The 20,017-nt window shown below is 34.4% G+C and overlaps 1 protein-coding gene and 1 pseudogene across 6 annotated transcripts in view; one reads left to right on the plus strand and one right to left on the minus strand.

Annotated features, from left to right (window-relative positions):
• The window catches only part of RAP1GDS1 (Rap1 GTPase-GDP dissociation stimulator 1), a 175,973-nt gene that overhangs the window by 32,627 nt on the left and 123,329 nt on the right, over positions 1-20,017 (minus strand). For all 6 annotated transcript variants that reach the window (XM_043571988.1, XM_043571980.1, XM_043571972.1 and 3 more), the window contains 2 exons: positions 16,300-16,428; positions 2,396-2,521 (listed from right to left, as the gene is read on the minus strand). In XM_043571988.1, coding sequence (XP_043427923.1) covers positions 2,396-2,521; positions 16,300-16,428 — 255 coding nt within the window. The remainder of the gene's footprint in view (positions 1-2,395; positions 2,522-16,299; positions 16,429-20,017) is intronic.
• Positions 12,871-13,703, plus strand: LOC122478368 (annotated as a pseudogene).

The following is a 20,017-nucleotide window of genomic DNA, read 5'->3' on the forward strand; positions in this document are numbered from 1 at the left end:
TTTCTTAATCTGCTTGTAGTATAAATTACTCAGAGGCATTAAAAGCTCCCATGATATTTATGAATTTTTCTATTTCTCTTCATAGTTCTGAGTATTTTGCCTTCATATGTTTTGGGGTAATGTATATTTATTATAGCTCACAGTTGAATTAAACTTTCATCACCATAAGTCACCTTATCTCTATTGAGTCTTTTAATCTTAAATTCTATTTAAGATTAAATATTACTATCTCAGTCTTCTTTAAGTTTGAATGATTTTTTAAATCCTTTTATTCTAAATCTTTTAAATCTCCTTATATTTAACAGGTGGGTTGTTTGTTTTAAAAAGTATAGTTGATTTTTAAAAAAAAATTTTTTTAATTAAAAAAAAGTTTTATTTATTTATTTGAGAGAGAGAAAGAGCAAGTAGGGGAGAGGCAGAGAGAGAAGGAAATAAAGAGAATCCCAAACAGGCTTCGTGCTGCCAGTGCAGAACCCGACACAAGCTTGAACCCGCAAACCGTTAGATCATAACTTGAGCTGAAATCAAGAGTTGGATGCTCCACTGACTGAACCACCAAGGCATCCCAAAAGTATAGTTGATTGTTAAAATTCAGCTGACAACTGGTCTTTTAATTAAAGCATTTAGGTCAAGTATATTTAATGTAATTACTGTAATACTGTGTCTTAAATCTAATATATTTTTTATGCTGTATTTGTAACTCCTGTTCTATGTTCCTTTTTCTCTCCTCTTTTCTGTTATTGAAGGTGTATTGATTGAAGGTGTATTTAAAGAAACAATCTTTCCAGGGTGCCTGGGTGATTCAGTCAATTACGCATCTGGCTTCGGCTCAGGTCATGATCTCACGGTTCGGGAGTTCAAGCCCTGTGTAGGGTTCTGTGCTGACAGCTCAGAGCCTGGAGCCTGCTTCAGATTCTGTGTCTCCCTCTCCTCAGCTCCTCCCCTGCTCACACTCTGTCTCTCTCTCAAAAAATAAATAAAGATTAAAAAAAATTTTTTTTTAATAAAGATTAAAAAATCTTCCCATAAATCCGTCCATTAGTTTGGCAGTTACATGTTGTTTTTAAAAATTATTTTAGTAATCACCTTAAAAGTCAGTGGTGAACTTTCTCAGTTTTTACTCTGAAAATATCTTTATTTTGCCTTTAGTTTTGAAGGATGCCTTCATTGGGTTTAGAATTCTAGGTTGGCATTTATTTATTTATTTATTTTTTCATCACATAGAAGATGTTTCATTGTCATCTGACTTTCATTGTTGTGCTGGAAGATTAACAATCAGTCAAACTATCACCTCTTTTAGGATAATCTATTATTTTCCTGGCTACTTTTAAGATATTTGTCGTTAGTTTCCTGTAGTTTCAGTATAAAAAAATGTAGATTTCTTTTTATCAGGTTTTAGATTCATTTGAGTTTTTGAATCTTTGTTATCTTTCACAATTTCTGGTAAATTCTATGCCAAAATTAAAAAAAAAATATTGCCTCTGCTTCCCCCCCTGCACTTTCTGGAACTCCACACAATGTATATGAGACCTTCTCACTGTATCCTCTGTACTTCTTATTCTCTTTTTTATGTATGCTGATTATTTTCTCTTTATACTTCATTGTGGATTTCCTTCCAGTCTATCTTCCAGTTCACTGGTTCTCTAAAACAACTATATTTAATCTGCTGTTAAACGCATCCATTAGGTTCTTATTTGGGGCTATATTGTTCCAATTCAGGAATTTCTAATTGTTTCTTTTTCAAGTCTGCTATGTTACCTTTTATAGTTTTTAGTTTCCTTCTAAATGTTTCAAGCTTGCCTTTAACTCTCTGAACATAATAAGCATACCTGTGAATCACTGTCTAATAATTTCAATATCTGGAGATTTGCTGTGGTTGCCTGTTCTTTGGGCTGGTTCTTGCTTACAATATCTTGTCTCCTCATGTACCTGGTCCTCTCTGATTATGTGCTAGACACTGTATCTGAAAAATTATATGGGATGTTTTGTTTACTCTGGTTCACTCTTATTCCAATGGTGTATCCCTTAAGATTTTTTAATGCAAAGATGGGAATAGTTTACCAGTGTCTACACTGTCCCTTTGCCCTGCAAGGTTATATAAGTGGAGTTCAGCCTCTCTGGTGCCTTTTCCAGATGGGCACAAAAATGTGTAACCTACAGAACGATGTTTGGCAAGACTTTAAAATCAAAGGAACTTGGTAAGTAGCTTTGGCCAATGTAGATATAGTAATCGAGTAGATAATGTAGCTAAAGTTATGGACACCCAAAATAAAACTTAACACATCATTAATAAAGCAAAGAAAGGCTTTGAGTTAAATATCTGGCAATTCAATAATATCAGGAAGAATGGAAAGCATACATGATAAATAATCAAGAGGTGCATTTAATTTCTCACCATTTTCTGCCAATGGAGCAAGGACTTCAAAAATCATTTCCCTTTTATCATGTTCTATTTGTTTCTTGAAGAGTTTTACCAGTTCTTCAGCAATGTTTGTACTGGCAAACTGTTCTTTACTTGACTCTGCAAAAAAGGAGAGGGACATATAGAGTAAGCAAATAAAATTTAAACACAGTAACTGTATTCTATTACTTTCAATACATGCTCATTTTGTACCATTACTGATAAATACAAATACTTTTCAAATACAGGAACTATCAGATACAGTTTAAATGCTCTTGAAAAGGAAAAATGGCATTAAAGAAAACGTTCTAACCCAGTTTTATTCAAGGCTGTAAAAAAATGTTCACCAGCATAACATATAGGTGTAACCATAGGAACAATTAAATTACTAAGTTATAAATTCATAGTTTCAAGGCTTTTAGCCAAAGAAGAAAAATTACTCTTAATAGACTGCATTTTTACATGGCTGAAGTAAAGGTGACTTATTATTACCCTCAGATCATTAAAGTGGTATGCTCTTGCACTGGAATGATATGCCTACTATTAAAGGTCAATGCTTCACATGTGCTTGGGGTCTCAGTCCCGCTTGCCTCTTTAGCATCTTCAATCTCTCTTCACTCTATAGCCTCATCATCTGCAATTAAATATGCTCTAATATTTCTTATACAAAAAAAGCAATATTAAAAACAACTTTCTTCTACTTCACTGTTCTTCAACTACTATCCAATCTCTGTTCACTTTCACAAACAAGTTCCTTGATAGCACTGTCTACATACACTGTCTCTACTTTCTCAACTCACATGCATTCTTAAACCCACTTCAAACTAGTTTTGGCCTACATCCACCCTCTGTAGTTTCAAACTTGCTCCTCCTTTTCCACCAGACTCTATAAATTCCATTTCCTTGGGACTTGATCCTTTTCTTTCTTACCTTATTTTGGTTGTTACTGTCGTCTCAGAAAATCTAATACCCTTCCATAGCATCAAAACTGCTCCTCTATGTTGATAGTTATACAGTCACATCTCTAGCCCTCTTCTGTGCCTCAAGCTATTTATTTAACTGGTCACTTGACATCTCCATTTGAATACTCCCCCCTGTAGCATCCAAACTCCATGTTTAAAAAGGACTTCTGGTATTACCTGAAATCTGTCTTCTAGACTTCCTTTACTTGGTAAATGAACAGTTTATCTATCCATCTATGCAGGCAGAAATCTAGGAGTCATTGCTCACTTGTTCTCATTTAATTCTACATCCAATGAATTACCAAAGTCTACCAATCTACCCCCAAAATACAACAGTAATCCATTCCATTTCTTTCCAATTATCTTCTTAATTTGCTTTGCTGCTTCAGAGTTCCCAATAATTTATCCAGCATTTTCAGAGAATTCTGACCAAATCCAATATAGATTTGCTTCTGTTTTGGGGGCACAGCTGACATCCTAGAATTTATTTTTTATCATTATCTTGATACGTTCTTCTCCTCTGTTACCTACATCCTTTTGCTTTCACTTGTTTTGATTTGATAGAAGCATCCTCTAGCAGCTTCCTAAGAGAACTACTATAATAATATATATAGGAGGTAAATATTTTGAAATCTTGACTGTCTGAAAATGCTTTATCCCACCCAGAGTTTATGCCTCTAATTTAAATTAGTCCCTCACCTTATTCCATTACTTTCTGATACAAGAAATTATGACAATTTATAATTATATGCTTGTTTGTAAATTTGTTTAAAAAACAAATTTCCATGGCTCCTGGGTGACTCAGTTGGTTAAACTTACGACTTGATTTTGGCTGTCATGATCTCATGGTTCATGACATGCTGATAGCATGGAGTCTGCTTGGAATTTTCTCTCTCCCCCTCTCTCTTTGCCACCCCCCGCCAAATAAATAAACTTTAAAAAATAAAAATAAATAAAAAATAAATTTCCATCTCGCCCTTGAGTATAAGCTAAAGTATAATAATAAGCTCCTTGAGGGCAGGGACAGTGCAGATTAACAATCACAAACACCGTATACAGTGTAATGCCCAGTACCTAAGAACACTTGATTGAATGAATGTGAGACTGAATGAACAGTTAAATAAATACAGGAGTGAGGTTCTACTCTCTAGTTTCAGGTAAATATCCATTGATACCAAATAAAAAAGTTTGCAAATTCAAACTTTAAAAGAAAGGAGAAAAACAAATCTTAATATGGCTTAACAGTTTTGATTTGTTCTCTTGTTACACTGCTTTTGACACCAGATCGATGCCAAAATGATGAAAATCCACTCCAAAACGTGAATGATTCCTTAATGCCATAAAAAAGAAGTAGGAGTGGAGTATGGATTGTCTTTTCCAATAAGCTACCTAAGCCCTCAGAGATCATATTCTATAAATGTGAGCAGCCTTAATCTAAAAAGTAACTTTGATATAAATAGGGATGACTTAAGTCCTGAACACTGTTGGTTGCTCCTTTGCTTCAGACAATACTTCAAATGAGAAGAATTTCAGAAACATAAAATCAGGGGTGAATCAGAAAGACATTAATATTTATCTAGTTATGTGCTCTCACTCTTTTTAAAAATGATAGTGTTAGTGTTCTTTTTTGCTATCCATATTCTATTCCTCCAAGTATTTCTCATAGTATTTTATTTTCCCTAGAATTACTTTTACTTCCCTTGGGATTATTTTTTTCATTTGCTTAGTTTTCTATGTAGTTATCATTAATTCAACTCCAAACTTTCCATCCGTTGTCTAGTACTTATCATTAATTAAACTCCAAATTCCCCATCAGTTATCTGATCTTCTCTTACTAAGCTTATTTAAGTATTTAATCAATTTCATCTCCTCCAAGAATTACCCCAATCTTGAGTCTAGCCTTTTGACTTGTTCCAATCTGGACTGGTTGCTCTTTGAAAACAGGCCATTTAGGGCTCTCGTGTCACCACACTACTAGAAATTTTTGTTTTCTTGTTGGATCCCTTGTTTTCTGATTCCTCTGTAGTCTTCTTTGTTAATTTAAACCCCTTCTTTTGGTGGAAGACATTTTCAGTGGCTTCCAGAGGAAAAGTAGGATACTGATTTTCTGAGATGTTCATGTTTGATAATGTCTTTATTATAACTTCACACTTGATTGACAGTTTGATTGGGTATAGAATTCTATATTGGAACTAATTTCCCCTCAAAATTTGAAGGCAGTACTCTATTTTCTTCTGATGGCCAGTGTTTTGAGATATCTGATGTCAACTGATTTACAGTCTTCTGTATGTAACTTTTTTCTAAGCTTGTAAGATGTTCTTTGCCCCATTTTAAAGTTTATTTATCTTTGAGAGAAAGAGACGGAGAGAGAGAGAGAGAGAGAGAGAGAGAGAGAGAGAGAGAGAGAGAATGAGAATCAATAGGGGAGAGGCAGAGACGGATAGGATCCTAAGCGGGCTCTGTGTTGTCAGCATGAAGCCCAGTGTGAAGCTTGATCACGAATTGTGAAATCATGACCTGAATCGAAATCAAGAGTTGGCTGCTTAACTGACTGAGTCACCCAGGTGCCCCTGTCCCATTTTAAAATTTCACATTGATGGGCCATGATATGGGTCTATTTTTATCCATTAGGCTAGGCATTTGACAGACCCTTCTAATCATAGAAAATTATGTACATTAGTTCTGTGATATGGGAGTTATTTGGCGATTTCCTCCTGTTTATCTCTTTCTAAAACTCTTAGCCCAATTCTCTCTATATTTTTTTGTATTTTCCATCTTCTTGTTTTTTGCTTTACTTCTGCAACTATTTCTCCAAACATTTGTCTTTCATTTTAGCTATTGTGCTTTTAACATTCAGCCTTTTTCGTTCTGTTCCTCTTTCTTAAAAATAGCATCCCACTATAGTTTCATGCTCACAGTAGGTTTTTCTAACTTATCTGAAGATACTGTTTTTTCCTTACCCTGTACAGTTTCTATTTTCTCTACAATGCTTTTTTTTCTATTTATTTCATTATCTTTCATGTTAGAAGCTATCCTCATCTCTCTCATTGTCTGCATATTCATTAAAGATTAGGATTTAAGTTGGCTGGGAAGATGGTAGAGTAGCAGGGCTCTAAGTTTGCCTTGTCCCATTGATACAACTAGATAACACCCATATCAGCATAAATAACCCAGGAAAATGACCTGAAGACTGGGAGAACAAACTCTATAACTAAAGACAGGGAAGAGGCCACATCAAAGAAGGTAGGAAGGGTGAAGATGCAAAGATGTGGTCTTGGAGGGAAACAAACCTGGGAGGGAAACAAATTGTGGCCATATATGGTGGGGAGGAAGCTGGTAGTACAGAGAAGGGCAGAAAACAAATCTTCCACAACAAACAGGGAGGATGGGTCTCTAATATTTACCTTTGAAAGTGAAAGCGGCCAAATTTCATGAGTTCTTGAAACCAGCATGACTTAAAGCCTAGAACTTTAAAAATAAGGAGGCTCCACTCTGGGAGAACCCAGAAGGTATCAGGAAGCAGAGTTCCTGCCCTTAAAGAGATAGCATGACAGCTTGTGCAGATACAGTGTAGAACGAGCAGTTTGGAAAACCCCGGGGGCGAATAGGGGGTGGGAGGATGGGGGCAGGTGAGGAGAGAGTAATTTGCTCATCTCAGAGCATAGCTAGGAGAGACAAAGATTATGGAGAGACCCCTTCCAGGAATAAAGAAGCTGGCAGGTACCATTTCCTCTACAGCAAAAACAATAGCCACCTGTGGGAACCAGTGAGGCTTCCACACTCCTTACCTAACTTGCTTGCATCAAATCTCCCTCCCCAACACGTTGGTCAAGATCCACCTTTCCCAGTCATGCTCACCTCAGTCCCAGTGCTATCCACTCCCTACCCAGAAAACCAGTACAAACCCTCGCAATAACATATCTCCTGACCTGCTCATTTTGCAGGACCTCAGTCCCAGCAGGGGCAGGTGTTTCGTAAGCTGACCACCACACACTTTACTGCATACAATAGAGAGACTCTGTAGATAATTAGAATGAAGGAAAAAGAGGCCAAGACTCAACAGCAGAGCACATGCAACACACATAAGAGATGGTCCCTGAAGTGCAGGCCCTGGGGAACAGGGGACACTGAACTGCAGGGCACTACAGGACCACTTCTTCATAAGACTAATATCATTAACAGAAAGAGAAGTAGCCGACTTTCCTAACACACAGAAACAGACACACAAAGTCAGACAAAATGAGGAGACAGAGAAACATCTCCCAAATGAAAGAACAGGATCAAGCCACAGCAAGAGACCAAAATGAAACAGATATCAAGTAATATGCCTGATAGAGAATTTAATGATCATAAAGATACTCACTGGACTGGAGAAAAGAGTGGAGAACATCAGTGAGACCATTAACACAGAGATTAAAAAGAACCAATCAGAGATCAAGAACACAGTAAACGAAATAAAAATAGACTTGATGGAATAAATACCAGGTTAGATGAAGCAGAGAAATGAATTAATGACCCAGAAGAGAGTAATGTAAAGTAACCAAGCTGAGCAAAGGAAAGGAAATTCTACAAATTGAGAAGAGTCTTAGGGAACTCTGACTACAACAAGTGTGATAACAACCACATTATAGGGATCTCAAAAGAAAAAGAGAGAGATAAGGTGGCAGAAAATTTATCTGAAGAAATAATAGCTGTAAAATTCCCTAATCTGAGGAAGGAAACAGGTATCAGATTAAGAAGGCACAGGGATTCCCTCGAAAAATTCAACCTGAGGAGGTCCATACAAAGACATACAGTAATTAAATGCCAAAAAGTAGTGATCAATAGAAAAAATTTTTAAACAGCAAGAGAAAAGACAGTTACATGCAAGGAAAACCCCATAGAGCCATCGGTGGGTTTTTCAGCAGAAAATTTGCAGGCCAGAAGGGAGTGGCATGATACATTCAAAGTACTGAAAGGGAAAAATCTGCAGCCAAGAATACTCTATTCAGCAAGGGTATAATTCAGAATAGAATGAGGTGAAAAGTTTCTCAAGGAGTTCATGAACACTAAACCAGCTCTACAAGAACTATTAAATGAGACTCTTCAAGTGAAAAAGGAAAAACTGTAAATTAGAGTATGATAAATAAAAAAAACACAAAAACAGTAGAAATAAATATTTCTGTAAAAAACAGTCAAGGGCCTCACAAAATAAAAGGATGTAAAGTATGACACCATACATTAAAATTGTGGTGGGGAGAGAAGTGAGGACTCAAATGTAAGTAACCACCAACATAATATAGATCGCTATACACAGAAGAGATTATATACAAACCTAATGGCAATCTCAAATCAAAGAGCAGTTAATAGATATGCAAAAAGTAAAGACAAAGAAATCCAAGTATATCACTAAAGAAAGATAACAATGAAAGAGAGCACGAGACGAAAGGATAAGAGGGAATCTACAGAAACCACAAAACAAGTAACAAAATAGCAATAATCAATAATTACTTTGAATGTAAATGTACTAAGAGCTCCAATCAAAAGACACAGGGTGACAGAGTGAATTAAAAAACAAGACCCAACTACATGCTGCTTATCATTTCAGACCAAAACACACCTGCAGATTGAAAGTGAGGGGATAGAGAAACATTTACCATACAAATGGCTGTCAAAAGAAAGCCGGCAAAGCAATATTTATATTGGACAAAATAGATTTTAAAACAAAGACTGTAACAAGAGACAAAGAATGACACTATATAATAGTAAAGGGGACAATCCAACAAGAGGATATAACAATTGTAAATATTTATGCACCCAACGTGGAAACACCCAAATATATAAAACAGTTAATAACAAACTTAGAAGAACTAACTGACAGTAATACACTAATAGTAGAGGACTTTAACACCCCACTTAGATTGATGGACAGATCACCCACACAGAAAATCAACAAGGAAAGAGTGACTTTGAATGACACACTGGACCAGATGGATGTAAAAGACATATTTAGAACATTTCATCCTAAAACAGCAAAACATACATTCAAGTGCATATATAACATTTTCCAGAATAGATCACATATTAGTCTACAAAATAAATCTCAACATTTAAAAAAAATCAAAGTCATACCATACATCTTTTCTGACCACAATGTTCTGAAATTAGAAATCAACCACAAGAAAAAATCTGGAAAGAACACAAATACATGGCAGTTAAATAACATGCTTCTAAACAATGAATGGGTCTACCAAGAAATCAAAGAAGAAATAAAAAATTACATGAAAACAAATGAAAACAAAAACACAATAGTCTCAAATCTTTGGAATACAGCAAAAGTGGCTCTAAGAGGGAGGTTTATAGCAACACAGGCCTACCTCAAGAAGAGAGAAAAATCTCAAATAAACAACCTAACCTTACACCTTAAGGATCTAGAAAAAGAACAAACAAAAGCCTAACCCAACAAAAGGAAGAAAATAATTGAGATTAGAGCAGAAATAAATGATGTAGGAACCAACTAACCAACCAAACAAACAACAACAAAAAACAATAGAACAGATCAATGAAACCAGGAGGTGGTTCTTTCAAAGATCAACAAAATTGATAAAAACCTCTAGCAAGACTCATTTAAAAAAAAAAAAAAAAAGAGAGAGGGGTCCAAATAAAATTACCAATGAAAGAGGGGAAACAACTACCAACACCACAGATACAAATAATTCTAACAGAATATTATGAAAATCTGTATGCTAACAAATTGAAATGGATATATTCCTAGAAATATATAACCTACAAAACTAAAGCAGGAAGAAATAGAAAATTTGAACAGACCAATTAACAGCAACGAAACTGAAGCAGTCATCAAAACACTCCAAACAAAAAAAGGTCCAGGACCAGATGGCTTTACAGGTGAACCCTACCAAACATTTAAACAAGAGTTAATACCCACTCTTCTCAAACTATTCCAAAAAACAAAAGAGGAAATAATCTTCCAAATTCATTCTAGGAGGCCTGTATCTCCTTGATACCAAAACAAGATAAAGACACTACAACAAAAGAGAACTCTAGGTCAATATCTCTCAAGAATATAGATGCAAAAATCCTCAACAATACATTAGGCAAACTGAATCCAAAAATACATTTAAAAAAATCATACACCATGATCAAGTGGGATTTATTCTTGGGATGCAAACATAGTTCAATATTTGCAAAAACAATCAGTATGTATGTCACATCAATAAGATTGCAGATAAAAAACATATGATAATTTCAGTAGATGCAGAAAAAGCATTTGATAAAGTAGAAAATCCATTCATTATAAAAACCTTCCACAAAGTAAGTCTAGAGCTCAACATAATAATGGCGTTATATGAAACACCACAGTGAACATAATACTCGATGGTGAAAAATTGAGTTTTTCCCCTAAGGTCAGGAATAAGGCAAGGATTCTACTCTACCACTTTTATTCAACATAGTACTAAAGTCTTAGCCACAGCAATTAGACAACATAAAGAAGTAAAAGGTATCCAAACAGGTAAGGAAGAAGTAAAACTCTCCCTATTTGCAGATGACATGATACTATATATAGAAATCCCTAAAGACTCCACCAAAAAAACTACTAGAATTGATAAATGAATTCAGTAAAGTAGCAGGATACAAATCAGTGTACAGGAATCTGTTGCATTACTATACACTAATAGTGAAACAAGAGAAAGTGAAATTAAGAAAATAATCCCATGTACATTACATTAAAAACAATAAAATATCTAGGAGAAAACTTAACCAAGAAGGTAAAAGACCTGTATTCTAAAAATTGTAAAACACTGATGAAAGATATTCAAGACCATTCAAAGAAATGGAAAGCCATTCCATGTTCATGGGTTAGAAGAACAAATATGGTTAAAATGTCTATACTACTCAAAGCAATCTATACATTTAATGCAATCCCTATCAAAATACCAGTACTATTTTTCACAGAAATAGAATAAACAATCTTTAAATTTGTATGGAACCACAAAAGACCTCAAATAGCTAAAGCTTGAAAAAGAAAAACAAAACTGGAAGTATCTAAATCTCAGACTTCAAGTTATATTACAAAGTAATTACAAAATTAAAACAGTATGGTACTGGCATAAAAACAGACACATAGATCAATGGAAAAGAAGAGAAAACCCCAAAATAAACCCATGATTATATGGTCAATTAATCTTCGACAATGGAGGAAAGAATAACCAATAGGAAAAAGTCTCTTCAACAAATGATGTTGAGAAAACTGGATAACCACATGGAAAAGAGTGAAACTGGACCACTTTCTTTCACCATACACAAAAATAAACATAAAATGTATTACAGACCTAAATGTGAGACCTGAAACCATAAAAATCCTAAGAGAGCATGGGCAGTAATCTCTCTAATACTGGCTGTAATAACATTTTTCTAGATAGAGTCTCTTGAGGCAAGGGAAATAAAAGCAAAAGTAAACTACTGGGACTATATCAAAATAAAAAGCTTTTGCACAGTGAAAGAAACAATCAACAAAACTAAAAGGCAACCTACAGAATGGGAGAAGATATTTGCAAAGGACATATCCATTAAAAGGTTAGTATCCAAAACATACAAAGAACTGATACAACTTTATACCCAAAAAACAAATAATCCAATTAAAAAATAGGCAGAAGATATGAACAGACATTCCTCAAAAAAAAAAAAAAAAAAAAGACATACAGATGGCCAACAGACACATGAGAAGAGGCTCAACATCATGCATCATCAGAGAAAGGTGAATCAAAATTACAATGAGTTATCATCTCACACCTATCTAAATGACTGAAGTCAAAAACACAAGAAACAAGTGTTGGTGAGGATGTGGAGAAAAAGGAACGCCCTTGTGCTGTTGGTGAGAATACAAACTGGTACAGCAACTGTGAAAAACAGTATGGAGATTCTTCAAAAAATTAAACACAGAACTACCTTATGATCCAGGAATCACACTACTGAGTACCCAAAAAAATACAAAAACAGTAACTCGAAAGGATACAGTCACCCCTATGTTTATTGCAGCATTATTTACAATAGCCAAACTATGGAAGCAGCCCAAGTGTCCACTGAAAGATGAATGGTTAGGGGCGCCTGAGTGGCTCAATCAGTTAAGCATCTGACTTCAGCTCAGGTCATGATCTCACAGTTTGTGGGTTCGAGCCCTGCATAGGGCTCTGTACTGACAGATCAGAGCCTGGAACCTGCTTTAGATTCTGTGTCTCCCTCTCTGTTCCTCCCCCACTCATGCTCTGTCTCTGTCTCTCAAAAATAAATAAATATTTAAAAAATTTTTAAAAAGAAAGATGAATGCTTAAAGAATATTATTAGAATATTATTCAGCCATAAAAGAAGAATGAAATCTTGCCATTTGCAACATGGATAGATCTAGAGAGTATAATGCTAAGTGAAGTGAGCTAGTCAGAGAAAGACAGATACCATGTGAATTTAAGAAACAAAATAAATGAGCAAAGGAAAAAAGAGAGAGAGGCAAACCAAGAAACAAACTCTTAACTATAGAGAACAAACTGATGATTACCAGAGAGGAGGTGGGTTGGGGACTGAAGGAAATAAGGGATGGGGACTAAAGAGTACACTTACCATGATGAAAAAAATACAAAATAAAATAAAATAATAAAATAAAATAAAATAAAATAAAATAAAATAAAATAAAAACTGGGATTTAAAAGTTGATTAGGAGCTATGAGTATATGTTGTCTTTTTGACTGCAAGATTATCTGTAAGGGTGGTCAGATAGTGCTTTTGTATAAGTACCTTTAAGTCTATGTTCTAGAGGACAAAGGGATATAACATTGGGATTTTCACCATCAGTGTACCTATTTTCACTTAATCTATATTTGGAATGGTACTCTGGTACCTGTTCCTTTAACTTAAGTCTTGTCCCCAGACAACAAACTTTCCATTTTTTGTCTCTCCAGAGAATAGTCTTTTGCTTACATGGGAAGGGGCAGTTACCATAAAGTGTGGAAAGGGGCTTTCCAGCAGTCACGACCTCCTCACAAGAACATGCCCCCTCAGGAAGGCCCTCTTCCACCCGCCCTGGAAGAGGGGAAGAAGCAGCACAAAAAGAAGTGCCTGGTGCAGAGCTCCAGCTCCTGGTAGATGTATGTGAAGTGCCCAGGATGTTATAAAATCACCACTGTTTTTAGCCATGCCCAAAAGGAATTTGTGTTGGCTGCTCTACTGTCCTTTGCCAGTCTATGGGAGGAAAAGCAAGGCTTACAGAAGGGTGTTCCTTCAGATGGAAGCAGCACTAAAAGCACCCTGAATCAAGATGAGTAGGAAACTATCCCCATAAACACGTTTTGATTAAATGAATGAATGAATGAGAAAGAGAAAGAAAAAGAAAGGAAGGAAGGAAGGAAGGAAGGAAGGAAGGAAGGAAGGAAGGAAGGAAGGAAGGAAGGGAGGAGAGACAGAAAGAAAAAGAAAGAGGGAAAGAGAAAGAGAGAGAGAGAAAGAAAGAAAGAGGAAAGAGAATAAGATTTTCATACCACCAAATTCTGATCCTTTTGAAGATTCCAAAGAGCAAATTGGTTACTTCTTGGCTTTCCAATTCAGGATTAAGATATCAAAGTATTGCTAAAAACACAAGTTATTGCTGGTATTTCTTCCCAGGTCCTAAAATGTTTTTGTTATCCCCTCCCCTCCCTTTTTTCCCCCCTTTCCTTGAAAATTTAAGCCTTTTAAAAAGTATCCCTTTACTGAAGTTTTAGTTTCCAGAAGGAATTGAAATTAAACTCAAGTTTTTATCCTAACATCTCTACCCTCAAAATCCTAGTGTTTTAAGCAGAAAATTTTCTTTATAGAAGATTTTGGAACCAAATAAAAAGGGAAAAAAATCCCATACTTAATCTATAATATTAGATAAGAATGCAAACTTTAAAATTGTATTCATGCTATAATTGTGAATATAAAAAAATTGTGTGTACATAAACTAGGGTTCAACGAGAACAAAAAGGCAGAGCTGCATTTTCCTTTTTTTGTCCCCAATTCCATAATAGATTGTACTTATTGAATTATTTTATATTTTGTCTTTAAGCTATATGTTTTGTGAGCAAAAACCACAAAAATTTCTGCTGTTTAACATTTTTATTTAAAAATTTTGACAAAAGTAACTCTAGCATATAGTGATATGCCATATTCAGAAGTCTGTAATACAAATATGATAGGAACTTGATATTTACCCTATGCCAATAAAAATAATACTATGTCGATTTTTTAACTCATGGGGAATAAAGCACACACTGAAAAGAAGAAAAGTATTCTGGGGCATAAGGTTCTACTTCAGTATTGACATATAACCTAGATAGTACATGAACATAACAGACATGATATAAACTCTAGAGGTCTTAGTATATAAAGGAATATTTCTCTTTTATCCTTTTGTCCTCCAAATGGGGTAAAGGCAGTAACAACTGGAAATAGACTATGAAATCGGACTGAACTAATTGAGTGTATATCCATCTTTTAATAAAGGCCAGGGAGAGGAGGCTGAATTGAGGTGGTCTATGCAATCTCCCAAATAAATCCTGATACCTTAACCCAGGCAACACACAATAAATGATGCTTATGCTTCTGTTACAAAGATTATGACATTATCAGGGATTATAACATGACTTCTGTTTTATTTCTATACAGTATACCAAACACAAACTGACAACCCATTTTAATATCTTATAAAACAATGAATAAATGTTCTTTCATTCTTGGTCTTACGTGAATGATAGAAATAATGAGACAGCATGAAAAAGAAGAAAAGCAGAAGAAAATAGAAGACAAGAACATTCATAAATACCAGGAGATGACCCACTGAATAAGAATGACTTTTAACACTGTGTGTCATCAATGCTAAAAAAAAATCTAGCTGTCTCATGAAAAGAAATTAAATCTAAACATGTTGCTGTTTTTAAGAAAAAAAAAAAAGACTTTTAAAATTTAGCTCTGATAAATAATCTCTGTTCCTTTAACTTGGAAGTCAATGCAAAAGTAAAGTACTGAGATCAAGACTTTAATATGCAGTATATAAGAACGTGAGCTTTCAGTTAGAAAATCCAAGGTTAGAGTCCTGGTTCTTCTGTTTATTTATGTATAAAATGGGTATGATTAATAGAATTTGCTTTAGCTGTTATATTTAGTTATGACAAAACATCATTTGGCTTCATTGTTCCCAGAATATGAAATTTATTATGAATATGGTTGTGGGGGTAGATTCAGACCAGGAATTGTAACTTTATATCAAGAATCATGGGAAGGGAGGCCAGAAAGAAGAGTATCATTAATGATACAGAGAAAAATAAAACAGAGAAAAGAGATAGGGGTGCTGGAGTCATCAGTCCCCTTCTCTGTTATGACTGGGCTGGTCTGTTTCCATCTGCCTTCTGATTTTCAAGGATTTCTCAGAATATTTTCTAATGCTGTTATAAACATATTTTTATGAAAAAGTCCTCTCTCATTTTGAGGGATTTTGTAAAAAGAGGGGGGAAAGCCTTAGTCTGCTAGATTCCTTTTTACCTGATGAGCAAATAGTTTACATAAAATGTAATAAATTACCAACTTTATTTTTGTCCTGGAAATACAATACTTGATTTCAAGACTGTCTCTCATATAAGAATACTAAAGTCAAGTGGAAATCATTTTAAATATTCGATTCTAATGAATAATATACAAGTGTAAATTTTAAATTTTGATAAATAAAACAATGAGGGAAGCAAAGCAGCTCCAATTACAAACAATTCAATCAAAATATAATTGGATCTACTTTTTTAAACATTGAAGCAAGCCAAATGCTGCCAAAAAATAATACAATTTACGTGGATCTTCAGGTTGTTAACATCTAAAGGAAAATTTATTGTAAGTACACTGATAAGTGAATTACATTTGTGGTTCATGGCTAGGACTTACCAAGTTCTGCTAAGTTGCCAAATGCAACAAGACACATTTCTGTAAGAGCTGCATTTTGGCAATGGATGCCCAGTAATTTCACTAAGGTAGGTATAACACCCATATTGATAAGCTGAGCTTGAAGGGAATCTGTAAGAAACAAACAAACAAACAGAAGTGTTTATGTATCAAATGGACATTAGTAAGAAGAAAACACCTTATTCTCCCTATTGCAAACTCAATACTATTTCAAGTACAGTAAAACAAGATTAAGTTCATCCATATAATTATCTGAAACATTTTAAAACATTAGTTCACAAGAGTTGAGTTTTGAATCTTTTCAATGATTAAAGGAAATTTAGAAATGAAATAATGTGTCAAATCATTTTTTTAAAACAGGGTCTTATACTTTTGTAGAGCAGGCTTTAAAAGTGCATAAATAATTAAACATTACTGCTGGTTGTTAAGTGAAAATGTTAGTCAAAGTAATATTTGTATTATAGGAAATCAGACTATATGAAAAGCATAGAGAAACCAATTTAATAAAGACCAAGAGAAGACAGAATCTTAGAATCTTTTAAAAATAGTTGCTTCATAATAATGAAAAGTATATATAATACACAAAAATTATTTTGATCATTTGCACCAGAGCGTTCTTCGATGACTGCTAGGAAGGAAAGTAGTTTTAACAAGGAAAAAATGTATTACTTAAAATATTTTTCTTTTCAACGTTTTCTTTAATAATAGTGACAAGCATCTTAGTAAAGAAAGGAAAATTTGGCTTGAGAGGTGAAGAGAATGAGATCAATAAGCTTTGTCATCATTGTTTGCCTTCATTTTCTAAGAAACTAATTGGTTTTAAAGTATTTAATATGCCTTGGATTTCCACAATGGTCTTCATGAACAATTATGATAGAATACCTGTACCAAAGCTGAAGGTAAATAAACCAAATGAAAATCAAAAGTACTGCCTCTCAGAATAAGCTAAGAAAAACATCAACACACGCTTATGCAAAACACTTACTATTAATAACTGTTTCACCCAAAGATACAAGAATGCTTTCAAAATTTTTAAAAATTATATGCCATTTTTAAGATAATAATTTTCTCCAAATTCTTCTAAGTTCCCTATTGGGAATCTAAAGATAAAAATCCTGTTTATTACAAACACATTTTCCTTTTAGCATGCATCCCTTGACAGTTTGCCTAATAACCCTTCATCACTCTTTATAGTTCTTAGCCAATAGATAAGGAGGCAGTTGGGTGATTGTCAGATAAGAACATGAAGGCCCTTGAGCTGCCTCACATTCCAGTTGATTGTATGCCTGGCAGTCTCGGTGGTTAATTTTTCCTATTTTCAGCGTAAAGTATGAAGAGACAGCCAACAGAGGCTTATCACCCTGAAAACTGATGAGTGTATGCATAGTAGCTGGTTCAGTTGTTGGGGGCCCATCTATCTTAGAAAGGGGCCTATCACCAAAACAAGAAAACAGCCCTGAGAAAAAGGGAAGTTTACATTTAGAGTTCAAAAAATCTGAAACAATTTCAAATTTTGCAATGGAGTTATGAAATCTGTTATAAAAGGAGACAGAAATAAAAGAATATATTCAACTAAATGATGTTTTTATGCTTTTGATGCTAAATATTTTCTTCTTATACAACTCAGCAACTGATGAATGATTCGCACTATTAAATTATCTTATAAGGTATAAGGTATTATTAAATTACTTATAAGGTATAGTATTAAGTATTATACTGGCAGAAAACTTGTATTGTGGCCACAGTATTTGTAATGATCATGCACCAATAAGCCTTCCAAGTTAGAAATTATTTTGATTACTTACCAGTAAGTTCCTTATTATTGGATCACCTTTGCAGATCTTTGTTCTTTAGCAGTATTTTTAACTTTCATTTATTTATTTACTCATTTTGACTACCTCTTCAAATACTGCAGAGCTGTTGAATCATTAAATTTCAGGTATGTAAGCGTGAGCACTAGCGCATGCATTGAGTGTGAGTCAAACTCCACTGTATGTCTGCATATATGTAAGCATCACACACCCCCTCAGTACTGTTGGTACAAACTATACAAATCCAACAGTCCAGGGACATCAGAGGAATAACAAATGCTATGAAGGAGATAACTCAATAGGAGAATGCCACTTAGAAGATGATGTTCTTCATATTCTCCTAACTTGGCATCTCTACCACTTTCTTGGACTGCTCTTAAGGTATGAATTTTGGTTCCAGGGAAATGAGGGGCAAAAAGTTAAGAAATGTTGCATAGTTTCATAAAATCTTTGGCATACAAATTGAAGCAATAATATTTGAAATTATAGTAGATCAGGAGAAAAAGTATAGCCCAATGGCATTTGGTGTAAATCGCCACAAATCATGAAAATCACTTTGTTTTGGGAAAATGTGTTTCAAAGCTACCCAGGAGCCAAATTAATTGTATACTCACATACAACACACATACCACACACAAGTAAAGAGAAAAATTATATAGTCATCCAATGGACATACCCATTTTTGATCACTTGGGTGTTTTCTTTTATATCCACTTCTATGAGGCTAACTAAAACAAAAATTATACTCAAATAACTCTAACGTCTGTTTATACCAACTGCAGGCAAGTCATTCTCCCTGGATAATGAAGGCCCAAATGAGGAAAAAAAACTTTACTCAAACAGATTGATACAAATTTTCATTTCAAGATAAGCAGGCATCCTAGAACACGGTTCTCAAAATGGAGTCCCTAAAACCCTTTCAGAGGATCACAGAATCAAAACTACTTTCATAAAAATACCAAGATTTTATGTGCCTTTTTCACTGTATTGATATTTACCCAATGGTATAAAAACAATGGTGGGTAAAACCGCTGGGCTTTATTATGACCCAGTCGGTGGCACCAAATTGTGTTGGTAGTCATCATATTCTTCTGCAGCACACATTCACAGTAAAATAAATGCTATTCTTCTCAGCAATATATTTAATTTTGCATTTAATTTTTAAGTAGGTTGCATGCCTAAGGTGGGGCTTGAACTCATGACCCTCAGATCAAGAGTCATATGCTCTACTGACTGAGCCAGTCAGGTGCCCCAGCAATATTTTTAAAATTGAAGTTATTTTGCATAAAAAGATGCGGTAACATGAGCTATTATTTTAATATGCAATATTAAATAATTTTTAAAATTGTTTCCATTTTAATTTCTAATATGGTAGATATTGATAGATGTAGCTCATTTTTTTAATAGTCCATATTTATAAACAAAAGTTCTATAGGGTCTTCAGTAATTGTTAAGTGTCTAAAAGAGTTCAGAGACCAAAAGTTTAAGAACCACTGCCAAAGGATTACCTACCTTTTAGAGAAGATTGAAAATAAAACAAAACATGGAATAGAGATTCTGAAATTCAATGATGTGCTTGGCAGATGAGATAACAGGAGAAGAAATAAAAATTAAAAGCATGGTAGGAGTACTAGATTTTGGTGTTCAGATATTTTAACCAAAATTACATTAAGCACCTGAACATACTATTTTGCTTATTTGGGTAGAAATTCTACTTAAGCTTAGGGGACTATTCCATGATTGGGTCTATTTGCCTATTTCAGTTACAACTTAGTATGTTAGCTAGCAACAGTTTTTTGGAGGGTGGGGTGGGGGTTAAGTAGAATAAATTGTGTGGAATAAATTGGTATTAATTCTTATTGCTGGAAGCAAATGATGAAGTTTAATCA

Source organism: Prionailurus bengalensis, chromosome B1 (genome assembly GCF_016509475.1).
Source record: "Prionailurus bengalensis isolate Pbe53 chromosome B1, Fcat_Pben_1.1_paternal_pri, whole genome shotgun sequence".
Classification (NCBI taxonomy): domain Eukaryota; kingdom Metazoa; phylum Chordata; class Mammalia; order Carnivora; family Felidae; genus Prionailurus; species Prionailurus bengalensis.